Source organism: Serinus canaria, chromosome 2 (assembly GCF_022539315.1).
Source record: "Serinus canaria isolate serCan28SL12 chromosome 2, serCan2020, whole genome shotgun sequence".
Classification (NCBI taxonomy): Eukaryota; Metazoa; Chordata; class Aves; order Passeriformes; family Fringillidae; genus Serinus; species Serinus canaria.
In genome coordinates this window covers 94,123,918-94,149,379 of record NC_066315.1, presented here as the reverse complement: position 1 = coordinate 94,149,379, position 25,462 = coordinate 94,123,918, and the positions used below count along the sequence as shown (strand labels likewise).

Sequence of the window (25,462 nt, the reverse complement as noted above, 5' to 3'; positions counted from 1 at the left end):
ATCAATCCCCCTGCAAAAAACTGATGAAAGAACTAAGTAAGAAGGACTTCAAAATTGTGAAAGCTATGACAATTTCATAAAGCTGCTGGAGACACACCATTAAGGATCACCTGAACTGAGAAGTTTGTGCAGGTCTGTGGTGGTGTTCACAGGGGTCCCAGGACGAGAGAAGAGACTAGGATCTGACTCTATGTTTCAGAAGGCTTGATTTATTATTCTATGATATATATTATATTAAAACTATACTAAAAGAATAGAAGAAATTATTTCATCAGAAGGCTTGAAAGGAAAGCAGAGAATGGAATGATAATAAAATCTTGTGACTGACCAAGACAGTCTAGACAGCTGGACTGTGATTGGCCATTAATTAGAAACAACCACATGAGACCAATCACAGATCCACCTGTTACATTCTACAGCAGCAGATAATTATGGTTTTTGTTTCTGAGGCCTCTCGGCTTCTCAGGAGAAAAAATCCTAAGGAAGGATTGTTCATAAAACATGTCTGTGACACAGGTCCATGTGAAAACAAACAGAAATTTTAAAACAAAAAATAAGTGATAGCAGCATTTCAAAGCACTGGATTTAGTTTTTGCCTCTTAACTGCCATTAAACACAGGCCCTGCACAGCTAGAATTCCATGCAACACATGCTGTGGGATATTCAGGGGAACTTCGGCAGAGTAACTGCCCGTAGGTGCATGCATCAGTGCTCTGGCATCAGAGAAACTAAATTAGAAGGACTCATAATTCAGGTAAACACAACTACTGCACAACTGAGACCTTCCCTCTTCCTTACTTGTCATTGGCCAGCTCATGGAAGCGCTTATTCACACAACCAACAGCCAATAGGGACACAGCATCTAAATAGGAAAATATCTTCAGCAGCATTTCTGATGGCATGCTGGAAAATAAAAGAAAAATGAATGCTATTAGACATGCCTGCAAACTCCAGAAATTACAATGGCAGAGAATTTTAATTTCAAACCAGACAGAAACAGAAGACATGAAAACCAGCCGGTTGTAAACAGATGAATCAAAAATCACCCGAAGAAATAAACTGTGAAGTTTGGGTTCTAATTTCACTCTCTGGTATGTGGCATTTGCCTACAATAATTCATCACAACTTATTCAAGTGGCACAGCACAATTACCTGAAAAGTTAGGTAACTTTCATAAGACTTTGTTAACTTTGACTGTGTTTGACATGAAACTACCTTGTTTTGCTTCAGTTTCTTACTGCTTGTACCATGATTTTACCATAACCAACAGCATTGCAAAACTGCAGATATATTCACTCTCCCTTTTGACTGTGGTGGCAGGTGCCAGGAAGCACCAGGACAGAAATGTCCTAGTCTAACAGCAAGATCATGCTCTACCTCATCATAATCTTCAAACTGTACATGCTCATGGGTCTTAGACTGCCTGAAATGCAGGTGCCAGTCTAAGCATGGCAAGCAGAACATACCCTGGAGATGAGCCAATGTGATTTCTGCATTAACAGACAAGAACCTCATACCATTTGAGCAGTACCTCATAACTGCACAGAGTTTAAAATACATGCATTCTGTAGCCTAATTTCCTTGAGCATTGAGTATGGTCACATCAAAATCACCACTGAAAATAAAAGGTGCTTTGAAAGTCAATACCCCAGCTGTGCCTCTTGTCCTTTTACTACTGGGTTATTTGCAACACTTGTTGATTCATAACACTATTTCAGAAGCAGAGAGCTTTAAAGGGTAGCATATAATGCCAATACCTCAGTGTTTGCATTAAATTCAGAATCTTAGTTGCATTGACATAGAAGTAACATGCCAAAACTAGCACTGTTATTATGTGAAATAATTCATATACTGTAAGCCCAAAGCAGTTAGTGCACTCATTCCAGAGATAATTTAGAAGTGATACCTTAAAAAGCTGCAGATTAGCTAAAATAATACACTTGATCCAGAATTTATAACTGATTGCTTTTTCCTTTGAAGGAAGCTGAAAGATTTTTTTTTCTTTTTTTCTCTCACCATTACACCTGTCTGACAGCACTGAGATCCTAAACTGGCCATACAATGCAAAACAGAGAAATCAATACACAGGAAGTTATCAAATGTATAGAACAAGGAAAACTAATTACTTTTTCAAGTAACATATTCTTAGGGGTTTTTTTGTGTGAAAATGTAATTAATTTTCAAAAAGAAAACATCTCACAATTATATTGAAAGTGCCTTTTCACCGTCAAACAGGAAGAGAAACATTTACCTTGTAGCAAATATGCAATAGCCACTTATTCCTCCCCCCTCATCCCAATCCACCATTCTCAGCCTCTCTAAGATCTCACTAAGATCCACTTAAAGGCAACCAATAACCAAGAGAAACAGAAGTCTAATTCCAAACTGGCTTTCATTGAAGGAAAAAAATAACAATTTTTATACTCAAGTAACAACATTACCCATGACTAGCAAAGGAGTTGCTGAAGGCTTCACATGCCTTGGAAAATGTACATATTCCTTATGAACTTAGAAAAGAACACAAAAGAGAACCATGCCAGAAAACATTAGCAAGTGAACACAGAATCCTAAAGTAAGCCAGGAAAGCAAATCTTTTCAACTCAGAGTATCTGACTAGAAATCTCCAAGATACGAATATAATTACTGCAAGCAGTCAAAAGACAGCTTACAGGGGGACTTCCACTCTTGCTCCTGACATAAAGACATACTCACCTCTCAAAGCGCACCCTTGGTTTTGGTTTTACGGGAGCTGTCAAGTACAGACTTTTAATTCCAGCATTTACAGTTTCAGAACATTCCCCAGTCCTGGCAGCAAAGGTCTTTAACCTACTTGTAAGAAGGAAAAGCTGTTAAGAGTCACATATTCACAAAATGAAGAAATACACATACTGCGCACACCTAGACACAATATTGCAACCAACACAGGATGCAGGGAATACATCACAGGGCAACCATTATTACTTGAACAATTACACCCAAGTTAAAATACCTGGCATGAGGAAGATTCAGATTTAAACTCACAGCTGTCAATCCTGTGATAGATCTCTCACAGCAGGCAAAGGGAATAAGTGTTCCCCCAAATCAGTTTGAATCCAGTAGAGATCTATTATCCTTATACAGCAGCACCACTGCTTGGCCACCACAACCAAGCTCCACTGAGGCCCCTGAAGCAAGTCAAACTCACTGATTAATCTGCTGTCTCACAACATTAATCCAGAGACATTTCTGAGCCACCCAAATCTACTAAGTTATTAAAAGATACCAGATAATAACAATACCTTGAAACTTCCTCAGAAACTGTTGTGGTTCAAAAAGAATTTGTATACTTTCATACTATACTATGCTGTTTACCTGCATAGACAGGAAGAAACAAATCCATTAAACTGAGGGCAGCTAACAATCTCTAAGATGTCCAGATGTTAGACAGAGAAATTACTCGTTGGTAGAATTGCTTTGTTAAGGTTTAGGGCTTGACGTGCTTCAGACCTAGGGGGAGGTTGACAAAGCTTGGGAAGAAGGATGGCCACTGCTAGTGGACACAAAGAATGCAGAATTTACAGGCCACAAGGATACCTGGAACAACTCCCAAGATAAGGAAGAAACTATTAAAGCCAATTCAGCAATTGTACTGAAATTAGCTCCAGCTTCCAGAAATGTGAGATTGTGATCACTGACCCAAGAAACTCACTGGCTCAAAAAAGATAGACTAAGCATGCAAATTAGCATGAGAAGCAAGGGAATCATTATCCAACAGAAGATAGAGAACTAATTAATAAGAGAATTATGTAACTTGTAGCAAATGAAAATCCTTAGCTAAAATGTATAAAATAGCAAAACATTTTGATAGCTGATGTGGATTTGCTGGCTCTGTGGATTTTCCACCCAGCATCCCCTTCTGTGCAGAACTGTAAATATATCAAATACCTCAACCCTGTGTTCCACATCACAATTTGGATAGAAAAGAAAGGAACTTTGCATATCTCTAACACAAATTCTTACAATCCAACCACTTATACATTTTTCCAAGTTTTCTGATAGGAAGGACTTTGTAAGCTCTAATTGCAAACAAATACTGTCATTAATACACAGAGAAATATGGAGACAGAGTGTCAATCTTAAACCAAATCCTTACACTTCATACCCACTGATGCCACCATGCAGGCAGAGCTCCCCATTCACTGCATTTTTGATGTTTTAAATTGCCAGCAGATTTCCAACACCTGGCCAAACCAGCTCTGGGTTTCTAGGCAACCAATCCATATTGGAGGGGGAAATAGCTAATTTTAAACTATATGGGTACCATATACATTTAATGCCTACTGGTTTTGATTTAAGATTGATTCATGCTCAAAGAAAAATAAAATCAAAATAAATTAACAACTCTGGTCTACATTGCCAACTGGGCTATGTAAAAAAAAATTTAAAAAAGGCAATCCAAGACATTTTACTGAGAATTATTATAAGCTTAACAAAAAGACATTCACATTTCAGCTTGGGTGCCAATCACTGATAGACCAACTAAATTATCAACTACAAAAAAGTAGTCTTACAACCTGGAGATCAAACAAGTGTTTCACTCATGTATCATTATCAAGAACTCCTAGATGATGAGGCACTAACAAACTGCCGTTAAAGGGCTCTAGAGACACAAGTTGAGTTCAACAGCAGCAGAGCTATCACTTCTGTATGTTTCAGGGCAGCACATCCCAGGCTATTCTGCCCTGAATCCATGCTGAAAGCAGAGAGTTTGGGCATACTCTACAGGGACACAACTCCAGCCACAGGACTAAATCAGAAAAGAACCTGGATTCTGGATTTTAAAACACACTACCTTGGACAACCATAACCTGCATAGCCTGCATAGTCCTTCTTGCTCATTTAAAACACCCCCCACCCCCCCACACTTCTTCACCCTAGGGAGAAATATCTGAGGAAAGAAACATTTTGCCCACACATGCCTTGAAAACTTTAATGTAACAGCTATTGTTTTTGTAAGCTTCAATTTAAAAAAAAACTGCAAAACTTTTGCATCTTCCAAAACAAAAATATTCTCAAGGTGTGAAGAAACAAACAGCAAACCCAACCCATAAATTACTTTTCAAGTACTGTGTGTGCTAAGATTTTAAATTAGCATTAACAGAATGCTTTTACATTGCACTGACACAGCTTGGGCAGATAAGCCTAAGATAAAAATCAATGACAGCTGTTACACCCCCTCTTTAGAAACTTCTAGAACCACTAAGATGATCTTATGTAAGAAGCACAACTTCAACTGCTTTCTCATTAGCTTTCAACCTGTGTGGCTTGGTTTTGTACCAGTATTTTCATTTTCACACCCTATAATACTTGCAATGTGCCCTGGTTTTTTGATGGTCAGCAAACAATTGTCTTTCAAGAAACATTTCAAATAACATAAACAAAGTTTTAAGTAGGGATAACACTTGTCTCCTCCACCTTTTTAAGTGTATCTGGGGATAAACAAAAATAACAATAATGTTTTGACATGGGCTGGTTGGGTTTTGTTCCCTCAGCTAACAATTTCAGTCTTTTTAAAAGGATTACTCCAATCCATTTACAGGTTAAAAGCAAACAAACAAACAACCAACAACAACAACAAACAAGGGGAAATGAAACTGCGCTGAAACCTGCGCTGAAGAAATTATTATTTCTGCGCTGAAGAAATAGGTTAGCAGAAAATTCTGCTTTCTCAACTTTGCCTCTCAGACTAATGCTTTTGAAAATTTTGAAAGCTGAACCAGTACTGTAAGAACTAGGGTGTTCACACCTTCCACAGTGAAACCCTCTTATTTATTACAAAGGCCTAAGCACCCGGAACACACATAAAGTAGCCATTAAGCTAATTTTGTGTATTCTCATTATAGCACCTCCTCCAAGCAGAAGAACATACCGAAGTCTAAGCTCCCCTTCCCAGACAAAAAATAAAGCGTTAAACTCAGGCCTCCGTGCACCTGCAACACCAGCGTTGTCCCGGTGCAAGGTGTCCTTAGGGCCAGGGGCAGGAAGAGGAGAGGAAAGCACCATGGCCACAGCCCTCGCCGTGAAGAGTCAAGAGCTAGAAACCAGAGTCGTGGAGCAAGTGAACAAAGTTTCCCAGAGGAGCAACGGGAGCTGAGGGAAAACAGCAAACCACCCTCCCCGGAAAAGGTGAAGAAGGCCGAGCAGGCAGCCCCGGGCCGGCAGAGCCCCGTTCGGCGCGCCCGCGGTTACCTGCCACGGCCCGTCGCCATGGCCGCTGCGCCGCGGGACAGCGGCGGCCTCGCACCCCCAGCGGGGAGGGCAGGGGAGGAACAAGCGCGTCCACGTCCCGCGGTGCGCCCTGAGGCGGGGAGGGACGGCGACAGCATGAGGAGGCGGTGCCCGGGGGCGCGGACTCGGGAAGGCGGGGCGGGAGCACGGCTGTGCGCGGTACTCGAGAAGCGTTAACGCCCCGAGTTAGAACGGCAGTGCTGCTGCCGTGAGCATCCTGGCTCCTCTCCCGCCCCAGAGGGAGCTCGGAGCTCTCGGGCATTGTGTTCTCGCCTCAGAATCATAGAACTAATTAGGTTGAAAAATACCTCTGAGATTACTTAGTCCAACCTATGACCAAACACCACCATGTAAATTAGACCACAGCACTAAGCGCCAATTCCAATCTTTCCTTAAAAATCTCCCAGGTCGGTGGCTCCACCACCTCCTTGAGCAGCCTTTTCCAATGCCTAATCGTCTTTTCTGTGAAGAAATTCTTCTTAATATCCAAACTAAACCTCCCCTGGAACAACTTGAGGCCATTTCCTCTTGTCACACAGACTCCCAGCTGGCCACAGCCTCCCTCCAGGGATTTGTACAGCGATGAAGTCCCCCTGGGCCTCCTTTTCTTCAAGCTAAACATCCCTAGCTCCCTCAGCCACTCCTCATAAAACTTGTGCTCCAGCTTCACCAGTTCCATTGCCCTTCTCTGGGCCTGCTTCAGCAGCTCAATGTCCTTAAATCGAGGGCTTCAAAACTCAACACAGTACTCAAGGTGTGGCCTCAACAGTGCCAAGCGCAGTGGGACAATCTCCTCCCTAGTTCTGCTGACAACACTGGTTTTGATACAGGCCAGGAAGCCATTGGCTTTGACCACCTGGGCACACACTGGCTCACGTTCAGCAGCCATCGATCGGCCCCCGCAGGTCCTTTTCCACCAGCACCTTTCCAGCCACTCGGTCCCCAGCGATGCCTGGGGTTGTTGTGAGCAGGACCCGACACTTGGCCTTGTTGAACCTCATGCCGTCGATCTCAGCCCATCGATTTAGCCTGTCCAAATCCCTCTAGCCGCGGAAACCTTAACTGCATCGCTTTAACACATGTACGTGTGCAAGACCGAGAAAAACATGAATGAAAACACAGATTTAAAAGGGTGACCGGCACCGCAGGCACGGCGAGCAGCCTCCCCGCCTTCCCACCCCCCCAATCGAGCCGGGGGTCCCCGCCCGCGGAGGGCGGGCTGCGGCTGTGGCTGTGGCGGCGCTGGGCATGGCGGGCGCTGTAGTGACCTCGCTGGGAGCCGCTCCCGGCGGCGGGCGGGAGAGGGAGCCCGCTCAAACTACCGCTCCCAGAGCCCGCCGCCGCTCGCTGCTCCGCCGTCCTAAACATTTCCGCCGGGACAGCGGCCAGCGGCGGCCGCCGGCGGCAAAGGTCCAGGCGGGCTCCCGAGCTGGAGCAGCGGCCATCGGAGCGGGAGGCTGCCCGGGCACTTCCCCGAGGGCTCCCCGGGAGAGCGGTACCGAGCGGCACAAACTCTCCGTTCGGCTGGCCTGCCCCGGCCGTGCCTCGCAGGGCGGCGGGAGCCATGCCCGGCATTCTGCCCCGGACACTGCCCGCCTCCCTCGGGCGGGGCTGCCTGGGCCGCTGGCTGCTCGCCACTCGCGGGTGGGCGCTCCTGGGGGCCGGCGCCCGGTCCCGGTCCTGCTCCTGCCTGCGGTGGCGGCACCAGCCCCCGCTGCTGCTCGGGGCCGCCCGTCGGAGCTTCGGGACGCAGGCGGGAGGGCTGAAAGCTGCAAAATCTGGCGGCAATAGCAAAGATGTGTCCGTGCAAAGGGCGCTCAACGAGGAAACGCTGGTGTCGGCGGCTCAGAAAGGTAAGGCGGAGGATGCTCTGTGCTGCTCCGAAGGGCTGGAGAGGGGTCCTTCTGCAGCTAAAGTTTTGTAGTTCCAAACATCAAGTATCTATTAAATAAAAAACACTCTCAGCACACCAAGCTGGTTTCTTTTCCCGTCGTATTGTGTGGAGCAGATGTTACATTTCTGTGTATGCATTGCACGATCAGAATAAATTGTATGACCTCTTCTAAACAGCCTGTTGATCTAAGTAATTATCAGGCACAAGATATAATAGCCTCTCATTTTCCTTTTCAGAAGGAAAACCTATCACATGCAGCCTGTCTGTTCGGCTGTTGAAATAAGTACGCCTCCAACAAAATTGTCAAAGCTCTACATGTGATGGTAATTTCTTTGTGGATTGCCTTCACTTTAGTTGGTCTCATTCAGTGAAAAGTGGTTCGTACATAATTAGCCACAGAAAATTTGAGTACTTTGAAATGACTTATGAAAAACACCTTCAACTGATTAGAAGACTGCAGGAGAAATAGTTATTAATGTTTCCTCCATAACTTGTACTCCACTGAAATGCACACTTTATCACAAAAAGATAGTAGTCTCTTTCCAAGTACTCCAATATTTTGAAACAGAGAATCTCCTATGACTTATTTTGCATTATATACTGATGCTTGTACTTTAGACCAAAATTGAAAGATAAGTCTAATCAGACAAACAGCAGTTAATTATGTTAAAAAATTATTTTGGTCTAATATTCCCCTTTTTATTGTTCTGTCAATTGCAAATTCATAAAATCAGTTATTTTACAATAAGCTTATAAGTGTGCAACTTATAAGCTTTTACTTTTTTATTTTTACTTCTTTTCTTTGCATAAGGATTTCAGTGGTTGTGGGTTTAGGTGGTAGCATGAATACTGCAGTGCTAAATACCTCATTAGTTCCTGAAAAATCTGGCTCTCATGCGCCCAAAAACTAGCAGTAATTGCTACTTTGGATCTTGAAAACCTCTGGCAAACAAAGTAATAAGGTTTAACAGAGATAAAAACATGCCCTGTACAATATAAGAGATGTTCCATGGTCTCTTTTACATCAATGATGCATTATGGAAACCATTACTGGAATTTTTTCTTCTGCTTAAATGTTATTTGAGCTGCAGACTAACAGAAGAACATTCATGTAAGAGGGTCATACAAGTGTTATTATCCAAGGTCGTAATTTATGTGTTGTTTTCTGTTTAATTTCAGTGAAAGAAGCTGGAAGAGACTTCACCTATTTTATTGTGGTGCTTGTTGGAATTGGTGTTACAGGTTATTTTTTTAAATTACATTCTTTATCAGAAGACAATTTTCATTAATTCCATCTGGTTTGAGAAGTTTTCATTGCATCTAATGTTTCTCTTACAGGTGGTTTGTTCTATGTGATTTTTAAAGAGCTATTCTCTTCTTCTAGTCCCAATAAGATCTATGGAGATGCCTTGGAGAAATGCAGATCTCACCCTGAGGTTGGTTTTTGAACTTTAGTCCTATGTTTGTTTTTCTCAGTAGTTACTGGCTCTCTTCAAGTCAAAACTTTGTGCAAGGAATCTCACAAGCTAAGTGAAGACCCATGTGGTGCTTTAGCAGTTCTGCCAGTGTTTTTAGCTGACATGGGGTGGCTCAGCTCCAGAGCAGAGCCTCCATTAAGACAAGTCAGTGCAAGCATTGAGTTTGTGTGAACTACCTTGCAGGAAGCCAAGTCAGTGTGCCACAGCAAAACAACTGATTGAAATACAGTCTGTCCTTCAAAGCATGTGTTTGTGAAAGTCTTGGGGTCTTTTCTGAGTGCCTGCTAAATGTAGCACTTGAATTCTGTGGGTCAGAGAGGCAGCTTGTCCCGCTAAGTTCTGTAGATCTTACAGAACTTACTGCTGCCTTTTCTCACCACACTTACTCTGTTGTGACACTTCACTATGGTTCTGTCATTCTGTGAGGCACTGCACTGATACCCAGGAATTTAAATTTTTCATTTGGAGCACAATTAGCATTCTTTTGGCTAACAGAAAACAGGTGGAGAATAGTCATGGGATCACACAGTTGTCATAGCTAGGTGCAAACAAAAATCAATATTAAACTAGATTTTTTTTAAAAAACTACTTCAGACAAAACATCCTTCAAACAAGGTTGCCACAGATGCCTTTGAGGAAAACCTAGAAATTAAGTGACAAGTTGTTGCTCAAATCAAAATGAAGACTGCTTTGGAAGGAGTTTGTAGAATTAAAACTTCTTTCCAGTACTTGCAGAGTAAAATTTAACCTCCACTTCTAACCAAATTTAAAGTAAGTTTCAGACTAAGTTGATCTACTCTGACTCTATAGATCTGAAAAAAGATTACTAAATTTCTTATCCAGTAGTGGTTTTTAGATAATATGAAGGGAAGTGCATTTGCATTTTAAACTTCAAAAGATATTCTCTTGGAGGAGACATGAGCAAATATTTTGCGCTTTTTTTTTTCTTTTTACACAAAATGTCAGTTTACATGTCTTCATCTCAGAGAACAGTACAAATGGAGGATAGCAATAGGATTTATTTTAGACAGTTAATACAGGACTGTAAAGAATAAAAAAGGACTGGAATACAGAGGAGTTTTCCTTAAACTGTTTTCTTTCATAAACACTCCTATTCTTGACATGTTAAATTCTCCAGGGGCATTTTGTTAAAAAAAGGTGCATTCACAGCAGAAGCAGGAGCTGATACTGGAATACCTGTTTGTATGTGATCCTTTCTGACAGCAGCTCAAACCTCTTTTCTCTTGTAGATAATTGGTGGTTTTGGTGACTCTATCAAAGGTTATGGAGAGGCAACAAGAAGAGGAAGACGACAGCATGTCAGGTACCCCTTGGTGTTTGCCCCATAAAGACATCAGTCTTTGCACAGCAAAGATATTTTTGGATCACAAGTTAGTTCTAGAGTGATTAACTGTTTGTGACATATCCTGTCACTTTTGATTGAGCACAGAAGTGTTTTGCAGTTCCTCTTGTGTGCCATACACCACTAAGTACAGTGTACATAGAATATAAAATGCCAATTCTGAATGCCTCAAAACAAGCAGTGGTTATCATGGTAGACATAGAGCTCTCCAAAAAATAGGATGAGTCTGAAAAGAGTAGTACAGAGGCCTAGGCTTGCATGGGGGGAGCAGTAGTCTGACCGAAGTTTACAGTCTGAAACTATACTGAGTTTATACGCAGAATGCTTTTTAGTACTTGAGGCAACACTTCTACTGTGTGTTTAACAGATCATCTATCACCAAAACCTTTCATGAGTGTGTCTGTTACTTTCCTTTTGAAAGAAACAACAGAATTATTTCTTACAAAACATAAGTTCTCCCTGCTTTATTGGGTTATTTGGCAGGAATATATTCAATGAGGTTTCATATAGAATGAGACACATAAGCCCAGACACAGTTTGAACCATAAAATTGAGATTTCTTATTTTGTCTTTGTAAAGTGGCTTTTACTGGTTGAAGCTTTATCACTTCACCAGACTATGTGAAATAATGTTTAAAGTGAAGCTGCTAAATGAAATTGATGTACACATTCTGAGCATGTGTCTGTAAATAAGTAAATTTACTATGAATCATCTTTCCTAGTATTTAATTTCCATAACTTTGAATGCCTCGTATTTTAAATAAATTTTTGAGCTTAGAACTGGGTAAGATTGTAGAGTTTGCATCTGCAGTATAAGAATGATTTTAAATATTTGTCTCAAAAATAGATAGGGTTTTTTGTGTATAAACACCTTGAATGTAAATTTACTGCAGTAAGGCTCTTTGTATTTGTTCTCTCTACCCCATCATGTCACTTTCAACTGTATTGGAAGTTTATTTCACAGTGTGTACCTGGGCATGCCTCATAGAAATAAAGATTGGTGATAAACAGCAGTTAATAATTTTGGTAGGAAACACAAACTGGCACCAGAACTCTCATGGGATCATTAGTTTCCCAAAGTGGTCACTTTGAAAGTGATGTGCTATTTATTTAATACTTGACCATAACCCAAATCCAGTCTAAATACCATCATTTAGGTTGGAGATCTCAAACAGTGCCAAAGTTACACAATTTCAGCAGAACAAAATTATTGCCAAAGTAAGTAAAGCACATAGTGAACTGTTTGTTTTGATGTGGTTTAACCAACCTGATAATTAATTTGGAAAAACATGCTCTGTATGTTTTGGCTTGATGACTTAGTTTAAGTGCCTAAAAAAACTCTGGAAGTCTTGGTGATGTGGGGTCCCTTTCTAGATGTCAGGCTCCAAATATCCAAGTTGGGGTTTTATTTAGAATAAATACAAGGAATTTCCATAGTCTTCAGCAGTGGATTGCTTTTCAGTTTTGAGGGGAGGACTGGGGTGAGGACATTTAAGCATTTAATCTCTTAATGCTCTGCAGCTAATTAGCTCTTCTAACTCCACTAGTCCTTAGGCACTCACAGTAAAGCTTGAGAGGAGCAGTAGAGAAGGAACCCAAGGTAGCATAAGGACACCACCGGAGTACACTTTCTTACAAAATAAGTAAGCAACTCCTCTAAGTAAGTTTAAATTTGAAGTCTTAACTAGCATATAATCTGTATTGTTGCTGGGTGGTTGGGTTTTTTGCTTTGTGTTGCTGTTTTTAGTCACATTGAGTACGTAAAGGATGGACTGAAACACATGCGTTTGAAGTTCTATATTGAGGGCACTGAATCAGGGAAACAGGGAACAGTCCATGTGGAAGTCAAAGAGGTATGTACAATTGCTTGATACTCCTGAGAAGCTTAAGTCTTGAATTTAAGCTACCAAAGAGAAAAAAAACACTCTGATATTTTTTTCTTTCCAGAATCTTGAAACAGGGAGATTCGAGGTTCGCTACATATTTGTGGATGTTGAGACCTATCCGAGAAGAACCATTGTCATAGAGGACAACAGATAGCCAAGGATCAAAGCTGCTGCCTTACCTCACATTGGAAAATGTTGTAGACAGCCTACATATGGATTGTGTGGTGTTGCCAATTGTGTCTCGCAGCTTCAGGGCTGTGTTAAGGGAAATAGCCTCTCAGGGCCTCCACAAAGGACTTTTGATAATAACAGATATGTGATTTAAAATTAAACCAATGAAATATAGCCAAACTATCATGATAGTTATTCTTGGCATAGGAAAATAATGCCTCCTAATAAACAGTTTAATGCTGAATAATACTTCTGCACACCCAAAACCTGAGTTTTCCAAGGTTTCAGGTTTGGATGGGGGGCGTTTTTTGTCTTCCTTGGCTTGGATTTCTAACTACCACTGCAATAAAGAGAGGGGTAGTTTAACTGTAGACAGAATTCTACTGTTTTCATTTTGGATACATTTGTAGGTAATAATATAAAATGTTAGTGATGCAAAAGAGATCTGGGCATGTCAGGGTAGGAATGGTGGAGGCACACACCTGTAACAAACAACTGAAGATAAAGACTTCAATACCGGTGTCTTCTAAATAAATTTCTAGCAAGGAGAACATCACTTCATCTGCTCTTTCCAGTGTTTGCCATTCTTCTCCGCTTCGTTTTAGCAATATGGGGGTTGGCCATTTCTCCCAAGCAGCTAGTGACAGGACAAGAGGACATGGCCTTGAGCTGTATCAGGGGCATTTGGATTGGACATTACCTTCAAAATATTTTGAAAACCAAAATATTCCATTTAAACCTCTCTTTCCTACCTTGTCTGCACCTCCATGTGATAAACACACGTGTGGTGTTTATCAGGGCATGTCTTTAGTCCGTAAAGTGTTCCACATTATTTTCTTTTACTGCCTGCATCACCTTTCTAGCTAAGATACTTCTGTATATTTCATGAAAGGGGGATACAGCTTCAAAGGACATCACTTCTCCTGTGTTGTGAAAAAGCTGAGAGTATGCTTGATAAAATGAAGACAAAAAGTAGCAGAAGAAATCCACCTTTATCTGACCTTAATTTGAACAAATGATAAATACAAGGCTCAAATGCTTTCCAATCTCAGTGGAGGAAGGTTTTTTGGAATTGTTTTTCTAGGAACATCTCATCAGTGAAGAAAAAAAAAGAACTTCATAGCTTGATTTATCAAATTTGTACTACCTAGATATCTATCACCACCAAGATTTTTTAAGCTTGAAACTTCAAGAGTATTAAAGCTTTGGGAACTGATACCTTCTTTCCATATTCCTCCTGAGGCTGAAGTTCTGGTCTTTATGGACTGGGCTGGTGCCCATGCTTAAAAAATTTTCTTAAATTCTGTTTTATGTAAACACATATAGAGATACCTTAATCAAAATTAGGTGAAGATTAGTTGAACAAGACATCTGGAATAGAGAACATTGATCTCTTGTGCATATCACCTTTGCTTGTGGTAGTTTGCACTGGTGGGGAACAGCTACATTCACTGAGTTTAAACTTGTTTTAGAAAACCCTCTTTGTAATTCTGATGTGTGTTAGCCTCAGTTTTCCTTATGAAGCTGCCCCTGTTTCACTGCATCATTGCACTACCAGTAAGTCATGCAGACATCCTTCTCCATGGCAGGGAGCTCAGTGTTCCATCCTCTCACTGGAGGTTGTTAGGCTGGAGAGACAGCAAAATAACTGAAAGGTTCACCTTCAGTTGTTGGTAAACACAAGCAGTAACCATTTCACTGTTTCTTTTTTAAAGCTCTTGCTTCATTTTCTCTTGGGAGAACACAAAATTTACAGCATGTGCCAGCTACCTTCTCAAGTAAAAGTGTCATGTTAATAAAATGTTGGGAAAAAATCACTGCTAGCAAGTCAGAGCCAAAGGAATGACATTTTCACAGAAATTAAACACATTTTACAGAGTTCAGTTTTGATTGTTGCAGAATTAATATATGTTCTCAAACCCCCTCTCTCCTTTAGGAAATTAAAATATGTCACTCACCAGTGAAAGGTTGTTTTTCCAGAAACACCGTGTGGCAGGCTATTCAAAACATGTTTTGAGTAGGTGTACGACTTGATCCTAACTTTCCCATCCCTACATTAATTTTTGTGGATGCCAAAACCTGTGTGTGCAGCAGAGGTAGCCAATATCCTTAGAGGTGGTTTGTGGGAATAATGTTACTGTGTCATATCCTGTGTTTGATTCTAGGTCCTGTGTATACTTGCTGTACAGTGACAAAAAGAAATATCCCACCAGAAAATGAACTCAGTGGAAGCTTAAAAATATATAAAAAAGAAATCATTACTCTTTCAATAAACTTCGATAAACAGAAGCTCTTGCAAAGAAAAAATAGTTGTAGACAAGGAAGCAAAGGTGTTGTGCATGACTGAGTTTAAAAATACCCTTGATACCTAAATATTTTCTGTATGGAATTCAAGTTTCAACAATTGATTTTGGCAATAGGGTCATGCTTTTAGAAATGGTTGCAAATAAATGCGTGTCTGGTACAAGAAACTTCAACAAACTCACTTAACAAGCAGAGAAGACAGGAATGTGAGTAAGACAATTACTGTATCACATGCCAGCTGCAGAGATAAAAAGCCAAAGAAACTGTGCTGGGAGTTTCCACAAGTAATTTCAATTCACTTTGCGCTCAGTCTCATTCACTAACACAACAGATGCTATTCACCCTAACAGTAGAATATTTTGGGATTATTCCAATATGTATATGGTCAGCAACATAATGTGCTGCAGATTATGCCCAAAAAACATTGAGGACACATTTTGAGTCCAAGCCTGCTTTTAGGGTTCACTGCAGCTTGTAAACCAACAGAAGTATGTAAGGTAAGCACGGAGATTGGAGAGAAAATATCAGGGGAAAAAAGTTTGAAGGAGCAAGCTTAAAGGTGACAGTAAGGGCTCATAACTAGTCTCTGTATATGGGGTTGTGAAGTCTCCTTGAAGATCTGGAAGTTGGCACTGGAAAAACAAAAATTTGAAAGCAAAAAGATCTTTCCCTCCTTTTTTTGAGAGGAGAAATCTGCTTAGTCCCTAGAGAGATGTTCACTTGCTCTGAATAGTGAATAATAGAACTCCGGTAGAATTTTTCCTTAGCCATCAGGTCATTTTATCATCATGATATACAGTGATTCCAAACAGTGCTATAAATAATTGAACAGCAGAAGTATATGATAGTTTTCATAGTAAATTCTCAGTGTTTTTCTGTATTTGTTATGTAAAATAATCTATAGGAATTATAGAAAAATGTGAATTAATACCTGTATTCAAATTCAGTACATTTATATTTTTTATGATATATAGTTAAAAGTTGAAAGTATAGCAAAAATGTTATGCAATTTAAAGGAAACATAGACAAAATATCTATTTGGACTTCTTCTGTTGTCCTGGGAGGAATATGCTGTACTTGATTCCCTTCATCTCATAGATTATTGTGAAACATCGGTAACTCAACAAATAAAAATATTAAGCACAGATACCCATTTCAGTAAAACAGATCAGTGTGGAAAGCCTCTTGTCTGTCAGGGTTCAGTATCAAAGTACTGCACTTCATTTTATTATCTGTGTAAACAAATTCTATCAGTTCTGGAAAAAGCATTGTATGGGAGAGATGTCCTCACCTGCTCCAGCCCACAGCCATCCTGCAGCAGATCAACCTTGGCCAGCACCCAGAGCTGCTCCCCCCACAGCAGGATGGGGGTGGAAATGGGCACCAGCAGAATTGAGAAGAGCAAGACAGAAAGATCACTTGCCAGTTGGTGTTGCAGGTGAACTAAACTTCAAAATGAGCTCAATTTATTGCATTTTGCAGGCCAGGGCAGCAGTGTGGGCAGCGTGCCGCAGTGGTGAGCACCCAGCAAGGCTGGCAGCAGCGGTGTCTCTACTTCCAAATCACGTACAGGCGTCTGCCTCCACATCTTAAAACCTCCCGCTACTGTGCTGGGAAACCTTTTCAGGATAATCATGTTTATCCAACCTCTATTTAATTACAATTCCCCTTTATCAGAATCACAATTATCTCCTCTAGCATGAGTTGCTGTCTTGTATTACTCCCCACAATTAACTCTATTAACCTTTTATCCAAGAACATTTTTACCTTTTATGGGAACTGGGTTGTTTTTCAATTTCTATCCTAATTCTTCTTTTTTCCATTAAAAAATAACAATCTCAGCCATAACAACATTTTATTACAGTTATACACGTACTAAATCATGGCTATATTCCCTAAAATGTGATTCACTTCATTAGTGCTACAACTTCCACAGAGGATCTGGAAGTGAATTGCTACTTTGTCTGGGGCCATGCATTATCCCATGTTTTAATAAAATGGATACAAATCCCACTGTTGGAGTGCAGGTTTGCAAAATGCCACCAGTTGCTTTTTGATGTGATAGCTGGTGAGGTACAGATGCCCTCCCCTCCTCTGTGTGGCTGCAAAACCACCACATTCAGGGGTATGACACTGTTGTAAGGATAATAGTGGTGGAAAGAAATAAGTGAGACATCTCAAGATTTAAAACAGCAGCTTTCTATCAACTGCCTTGAGCATAAAAGCCTCATAAAAAGCCACAACTATTTTTCCCTGAAAACATCAATGAAAACTGTCCTGCTGTGCTAATTTTTTTTTCACCTTGTTTTCCTTGAATTTCTCTTTTAACACCTTTTTTGTTGGGAGTCCTGCCTGCCTTTGTATATATTTATTTTTTTCTTCAAAATACTGTGCTTAACTTCTGTGTCTGCATGTCTTTTCTTTACCTATATTTAATTTACCAGCATAAAAGCTAATCTCCCTCAGCTTCTCATCATAAGACATTTTCTAGACCCTTCACCAGCTTCATTGCCCTTATACATATATAGCCCTAAAAACCACTATAAATATATAATGTGAGGCATATATTTTATAGAATTTATATTAAGTTGACAAAATTATGCCTATCTACATATATGTATATATTTGTGTTCTTGACTTCATCTTGAAAGCTTTTCAGGTAACATCAAAATAAATCAGCTTCTAGGGCCATTCCAGAACAGACACCTCCCATTACTGTCCAAGTAATGTTGCAGAGCTGGTCTCCAGGGGTGTTCCTGAGAGTACTGTGCTCCTTGTAAGCCACGTGGAACAAACAAGTCTTGAATTCTGGGTGGTGGGTCTGATTGACACCTTCATTTTTAACTGATTTCCAGCCCCCCAACCAAACCTTCGATGACTGACAGGTACAAAAGCTCCAGACATCTCTCAGTGGCAAATACTTCAAGGTGAATTATGAAGAAATCAGATAAGCAAAAGGATGTGACTTGAGCCAAGATTAGAGCCAGTCAATTCTAATCTCTTCTGTACTGAGTGAATCATGATGGCAGTTCCTTCTTGATAAGCCATCCTGCATTACAGTGGTAAAGGCCAGTAAAACAGTCCTGCTTTGCTGGTGGTTGTCAGCCTTTGGGATGGAATTAGAAGTGGAAGTATGTGAACATGGCTTTTGCGCTTTTGTAAAAAAATGCATTTTTCATGTGGGAAATATTAGTCCTAAAGCAACCATCAATGTCACAGTCAGCCCCATCTACCCACTAGGCCTATGGCCATCATGCTGTACTGCTCACACAAGGGATGTGACAAAGGGACTTCTTTCTTTTCACAGGGGACAAGCTCCGTGCTTCCTAAACAAAGTGTTCCTGCATAATGTCTCCAAAATAGCTATCCACCACAGCATAAATATCAATGCATACACGAAATCAAGGGAAAACTAATACTCTAAAAAATGAAACATCAAGAAAACAATATGTATTCCGTGGACTGAAATCAATGTTTTCAGATTTAGCACACTTCTAACATTACCAGGTAAAGCTGTGACCACTGAGCAGTCTTGCTGCGTGAGAGCATAAAATAAACTGCTGTGTGTCCATTTGTATGTGGTTTCATTGCTGTCCCTTACCACAGAGTTCAGGAGCAGCCAACACTACATATCCTTGTTGAGGTCATTGTGATGACTTTTATAAAGGGTTCTGCTGCTGTGCCAGCTGGTGTCCTGCTCATGGGAGTCTCCAGCTTTCAAATGGCAGACATCTGACAGCTTTCTAAAAATACACTCTTCTCAGTTTTGGAGCCCTGGGAATGGTTCTTGTCTCTAATTCATCTCTTCTCAGGGAGTAGGAGACCATTTGTTGGAGGACAACTGCAGGCTGGTCTTTTAGACCTCTGCATACCACACATGTCCCTCAGGCCATGCTTTCTGCAGCAGCTCTGCAGAGATCTCACTAGGATTTTAAAGTCAAGCAATAACAGGTATTTTTGGAACTGCCTGTACATTACATTACCACTGCATCATACAGGGTTGTGTGCAAATCACTATTTCACACTGAAATAATTTACTTAGTAGAAAGAAGGACATGTTAGCAATGATATAGATATTTTTTTTTTCATCACAAAAATAGGTAATGATCGCAGAGCTGGCATTCAGAAAATACTGATTCTATGACAGATTCTATCACCCTCCTCTCCTGTGGACCAGGAGTGAGTATTTTTGTCTTTCTCTCTGCTATAATAATCACTTCTTACAAATGTTGTGAGAATCAGGTAAGGAACTGAAACTGCAGACAGTCTGGGCAGGTGAGTAGGAGCCCTCAGAACAAAACAATGAGTTTGAGGAAACCAGAGGAATCTATTTTCACAAATCCTTGATATTTAAACACATTTCAAGTCAGCACTTGAAATCATTTTTCCGGGAAAATCTCATCACTTTTGTCTATCAAAGTGATGAGTAAAGAAATGGTTTGGTAATATGTCACAACACTAAGGAAACAAACACTTTTAACCTTTCTCTCAGGCCATTCCTCAAAAAAATACATTATCATATAGGAAGTTTCATAGGAAACTGATAATTATTAGCACTGATAATAAAAAGTCAAAGTGTCCAGTAGCCCAAGCCTGGTATTCCTGGATATCCCACATGTCTGCACTGCAATTAATCTCTGGGTTTAGTGAAAAAGTCTCCAGATTTATAAAAGAACATGACCAGAAGCAAAAGCTCGCTTTTAAACTCAGGCTAAAAAACAGCAAACCAAAGGATTTTATGCATGGCAGAACAAAGCCGATCACTTGAGGACAATATAAAATTCTTTTATGTATCTGAAGAATAAAATATATTTCTCTGAGCTGGATGCATCTTTCTTATGAGGCAAACACTGTTTTGTGTGGGAGCACATACATCAGTCTACAGTATAAATGGCCTAAAAGCCACAAAGCTGAGAGCAGATCTTGATTCTCACATGACAAAAGTAAGAGATGCTACAGAAAGGACTGAGCTTCCCTAACACTGAACTGGGAACTTTTCTTTTACTTCCTACAGCATTCCTTCTACAGTCTTTCTGGATTTTAAGAAATGGCTACAACCATCAGTAAATCCTTTAGCTGCAGGGCCTGCAGCTCCAGCAGCTTTTTCCATAATTTGTAGTTTAGCACCACCTTCCTAGACACCAGAGAATGGCAGCTTTGCACTGCCAGAACATTTGGCTTGAAAGCCTTAGAACAAAAAGGAAAGTGCAAATAAAGGTGGTTATTTCCCTATCTGTTTTAATGACTAGACATTTTTTAACAAGATAGCCCTGTCCTCAGCAATTTTTGCAGCTCATCAGTTTTCAGAAACCATCCCACAGACTGATGCCCCTGTAGCACTTCATTTATGGCCCTATGGCTGTGGCTCTGTGCTGACACAATTTCAGGGCCCATCGCTTTTGTTTCCAAGTCATGAAAACTGATATTTCTAATGTTAACTGTCTTTTCTGCTGAATATAATGTATTTTAATGTTTAAAAATGAGCTTGTGAATGCTTGAGATGAACATGGTACTTTCACTCAACATTCAAAGGCAACAAAATTCAACCTCTTTTTTGCACTTCATGATAAATTGCTGTTAAGGAGAGCATTTTGATGTCTCACTAAAAAAATGGTAGTCTGTAGCCTCATAGTCCAAAATATAAATATTTTCTTTCATAATCCAAGGAGTTGGTAAGAAAAATGGTAAAGGTGACAGACACATGGGTAACTGACCTGCTTTGGTGTCAAAGACAAACCCATACCTCAAAGAAAATTCATGCAAAGTGTGTCGGGTTTTTTTTTTTTTTTTTTTAATTCATTCTTCAATTTTCCCTTTTTGTGTGTTTCCCAGCATGCCCTCATTTGCATGGGATATGTCCAGGATCAGCTACCCAAGAATAAGCTTAATCACAAAATTACCTTACAGTCACCCCCTGCAAAACCTCCTTCTAGGATTATCTCCTTATCTTGTGACCCAGAAGCTGCAAATACCCACCATGACATGACCTGTTTTGGAAAATTCTCACATATTGATCCCTAAAAACAACCCGGAGTTCTGTGCTCTTGGTGCTTGGCTTGGTACTTTCCATCAGCACTGTGTGAGGAAGTCCCTGGAGGTGCTCCCTAAGATGTGGTCACAAAATTCTGAGTGACCCATCACCATTCTCCCCATGTTTCTCAGGACAGTCCTGTGGCTAAGCTGCTCACTGCCATGTTGGATACTCAACCTCCATGCCCTCTTAAGCCTTTGCTTCCCTCTCTACTTTATTCACCAACTAGAAAACACTTTTATTTTTGGGGAGATCTCTTTGGCATTTTGTTCCTTCATTTCTTTGCTTATGCAATCACTCAAGTGTAATTTGGCTGTGAATATAAAACAACCCCTCATTTTTTGTGGTTTTGAGGGAGGAAAAAACCCCATGATATTACATATTAAGCAACATTTCCCCTGCTAGGTATCCATCCTTCTATCACATTCTCACTTTCCCAAAATCGGTACCTCAGTGGCAAATGATGGCAGTTTTAATTAAGGTAATGAGTTGAGAAATGGACACTCATTGAATATCTGCTGACTGTGGGCAACAACACAAAGAGAAAAGTAAATGATAAGAAAGGAGCTGCAGGTGTCAGCCTTTAAAAATCTTCCCTGAACTCCACACGTGAATCAGGTAAGGTTTCTGGAGGCTACCTCAAGAAAATGCATGTGAATGAGTCTTTTAAGGTGTATTAGTTTAATTCCTTTATACTTTTATCTGGATATTCTCATTCAGAATTAAAAAAAAAAATCCTAAAGTGGCCTTAATTTAATTTATTTAATTTATTTCCAAGGAGAAGCAAAGCAGATTGAATTAAGGAAACCAAAATTCTGGCTAGGAGTGTCCATGTAATACTTTTTAATGCATGATTTAATACTTTTTAATTCTTGACTTTTCAAATTCACATCTTTAATATTTTGGGGGTACTTTTCCAGTGCAGCCCTGAGAAGCCAAACACCAAATGCATTACTGAGAAGAATATCATGATAATCTGCAATGCTAGACAAATATATATTAATTTTTGTCCCAGTTAATGGAGTCTACAAATATTTCCACAGACATTTCTACTCAGTAGAGGCAAGTACATCAACACGTGCAGCTCTGGGCTCATATGGCCCATATTTTTGATGCTTCTGTTAAAATTTGAATTTTACTGTAATTGCACCTGGAGTTTGCATACAAAATGTGTTATAGAAGAGTATTCTTTCAACTGTATACGATATTTACCTTTGCAGGAACTACTCATATCTATGCAAACAGATTAGCTCCTATTCAGCAGAGAAACTGGTTTTAGTTGTCTGTAATTCCCTGGCTGTCCAGACTTTCTCAGACAGCAATCATTATCTCTAAAACCCCTCTGAGATTCTCCAGTATCAGATGCAGACCAGCCACAGTGTAGGACAGATAGTTTAGTCAAAAAAGCCCTGGGGAGGACTTGAGCATCATGGCATTTTCCAGTCATAAGATTTGTATCCCCAGTTCCTGAAGATGATTTTGGTAGGCTCTGGCTTCTCTTTGCAAAACATTAGTTCTGTAAGTGAGCCAGCAGGTATCTCAGAGGTGTTGGCACTGGATGAAAAAGCCCTTTACAGCTGTAGTCCATCAAAAGTCACAGTTCTGACAAGCGCACACCCAGCGCAGTAGGCAGCCATCCTGGGCTGGTAGTAAGTACTTCATCTTCCTCCCCATCTTCCTTCACACATAGCATTGCTGGCAGTGCCAGAGGTCACATACCAGCAGCACCTGGGGACTCTGGGGTATTGTGAAAGAGGAGCCTGGAGAAGGATCTGTGGGCTGCCCATGAGCAGGAGTTATGGACTTCAGTCACTTTGATTTAATGCTTTTCTTCAGTGCAGTCCATCTCTTCTCATGAATGGCAGATGAGGAAGTCAAACTATTGTGAGCAGTGAGATATTTTTGCCTCAAATGTACTGGCCTGGTGAAGACATTTGTTTGCCAAGCAGTTTTCCATCTTTCAGGTAAGTGAACTTCCCAATTAGCTCCTGAGCATGGTATTTGCATGAAAATCATTCCATTAACGATGCTCTCTTTGTCTCCAGCTGCTGCACTTGAAATTTCATGGCATTGTGTGTTGTTAGAAATTTGAACAGAACAAAAAGCATCCAGAGAGAACAGAAGGCACACAGAATTAGCAATTATTGTTTGATGAATACAAAGTGATAGCACCAGCTATTAAAGCTGAAAAAGTTGTGCTTACAGTTCTTTAACAACTTGGAATTAAATTTTACACAAGGAGCATCTGTTATCAGTTGATTTTCCCCCACACTCCAAAAGCTTCAGTCAAGATACTTTGCCCATTTCTGGGGCCAAGGCTGAGGAAAACAATGTGTCACTTTTTCTTCTGCTGATGTAAAGTACCAAGACCTTCCACCAGCTCCAGCAACCTCAGATTTGAAGTAGGGATTTGGATTTTCCTTCATGTAGTTTATGCAGCAGAAATCTGCACTTTTATTCCCATGAAAATCCAGGCAAATGTTTCCAATAAATAAAAAAGTGATGATTGTATTTGTCTGCTTTGAACAGACCAAGGCCAAAGCCTGGTCTGTTATTCCTGCCTGTGGTTATTCCACAGCACCCCCAGGATAGGGCAGCTACCAAATGCCTTGGGGCACTCAAGCCCAACCATTTCAGGGTGACCATGCCCCATGCTGCTGGGTCATATCCATGTGGATGTCCTGCTGGGCAGCAGGAGATCCCCTGGGGCTTTGTAAATAGCCTTTCTCCAACATCTCACCCTTTCCTACAGCATTTATAGCCAGCAGCAGGGAATAACTTTTCTGTGAATTGCAGGGCAATAAAAGTGCTGAATAGCTATAAAACAAGTGTCAGAAAATGACATCAAAGAGCCAGGTGCAGTAAGATGCAGGAGATATGCTCTTTGTCTCTCCTGGTCTGTCACAACAAAATTTAAATGTGGCTTTGGGTCATTCCTTCAAGCTGTAAAAAGCATTATAGACATCTTCTGACTTAGGGTGAGTGGTGGGAGAAAGAGGGGCTATACTGTGACTGCTTTGGAATACGCTTTCATTTCAGAGTGAAAAATTAAAATGACATCGTATTTCTAGGATATCTGAGTAAACCTGATTCTTGTCTCAGTGTCTGTTTTAGCTCCATGGCATTCTGTGTCCACAGCTATTAAACACAACGTAAAAATACTGCAAGGTACAAAATAGTGGAGCTAAGCAAAGAAATGAAGAACCCAATGGAATGCTATATCTTTTTGGATGCAGTGAAGGGAATGACACCTTCAAGGGGCCAGATAAGTTCAGTCAGAACTATGCACTGTGCTCTCCCCAGTTTGTGTCTACTGGTGGCAGACAGAGGAGCAACCTCCCTGCTCCTAATGCTCGTTCTCAGTTTGAAAAATACCCAGCCTGGGGCAGCTCGCTGCCACCCAGTGTTGGAAAACATTGCCTAGAGTGGGTGGGTCTCTGGTGTTGAAAATAAAATAAAAAAAAAAAAAAAAAAACCCCTTGGAAAGCATCTGAATGTTTATTGAGGGCAAGAGCCAGCAAAACACCAAGCTGGCAGATGTGCTTTGCCAGTGCAGCTTCCAGCTGGGCACTGTGCCTCCCCTCTGGGCCTGGTGCAGTGGCAGTGGTGCTGTAGGGGATGTGTAGGAGGGACCATGTACTCTTTAGAGTGGCTGGCTGCTGGCACCAAGCACAGGAGCAGCTGGAATGGCTGCCTGCAGAGCTGCATGGCACTCTGCCTGGCCCAGTGCTGGATGCAGGCAGAGCAGAACCCATGGAAGCAGAAGAGCACACAGGCTAAGTGCTCAACATCTTCCAGGGAGAGGGGGCATTGATGGCTCCTCCAGGCCTGCCTGTGGCTTGTGCTGCTGTTCCTTGCTCCTGCAGGTCTGGCTCAATGGTGCCCAATGCTGTGTCTTCCAAGAGAGTCATGCAGAGGGCTGGAGATTTTCTGGTGCTGAGAAAAGAGGAGGAGAGAAAAGCCCAAAGAGCTGTGGGGGGAGCCCACATGGATCTCCTCAGCAAATCCCCTGCTTTCAAGCCACCTGGGGCGAGATGCCTGGGGCAAACTCTGGTGAGCTGTCAGGGGG

The 25,462-nt window shown here is 41.0% G+C and overlaps 2 protein-coding genes across 3 annotated transcripts in view; one reads left to right on the top strand and one right to left on the bottom strand.

Annotated features, from left to right (window-relative positions):
• Nucleotides 1–25,462, bottom strand: part of FBXO15 (F-box protein 15) — a 57,195-nt gene that overhangs the window by 19,495 nt on the left and 12,238 nt on the right. Inside the window, exons 1-3 of one of the 2 annotated variants that reach the window (XM_018908282.3) lie at nt 6,229–6,409; nt 2,713–2,826; nt 799–903 (exon numbers count right to left, since the gene is read on the bottom strand). In XM_018908282.3, the coding sequence (XP_018763827.2) occupies nt 799–903; nt 2,713–2,826; nt 6,229–6,365 (356 nt within the window). In that variant the 5' untranslated portion in view covers nt 6,366–6,409. Of the gene's footprint in view, nt 1–798; nt 904–2,712; nt 2,827–6,228; nt 6,410–25,462 lie in introns of those variants that run through there. The other variant, XM_009101688.4, reaches the window with a different exon arrangement.
• Nucleotides 7,586–13,619, top strand: TIMM21 (translocase of inner mitochondrial membrane 21). Its single transcript, XM_018908190.3, has 6 exons — nt 7,586–8,120; nt 9,341–9,403; nt 9,500–9,597; nt 10,890–10,963; nt 12,749–12,854; nt 12,949–13,619. The coding sequence occupies exons 1-6, from the start codon at nt 7,832–7,834 to the stop codon at nt 13,039–13,041; spliced, it is 723 nt and encodes a 240-aa protein (XP_018763735.3). The 5' UTR covers nt 7,586–7,831; the 3' UTR covers nt 13,042–13,619.

Coding starts and splice junctions, on each gene's coding strand:
- TIMM21 (XM_018908190.3), top strand. CDS start 7,832: ATGCCCGGCATTCTGCCCCGGACACTGCCCGCCTCCCTCGGGCGGGGC. Junction 9,404..9,499: donor TGTTGGAATTGGTGTTACAG/GTTATTTTTTTA, acceptor TTTCTCTTACAG/GTGGTTTGTTCTATGTGATT. Junction 12,855..12,948: donor TCCATGTGGAAGTCAAAGAG/GTATGTACAATT, acceptor TTTTCTTTCCAG/AATCTTGAAACAGGGAGATT.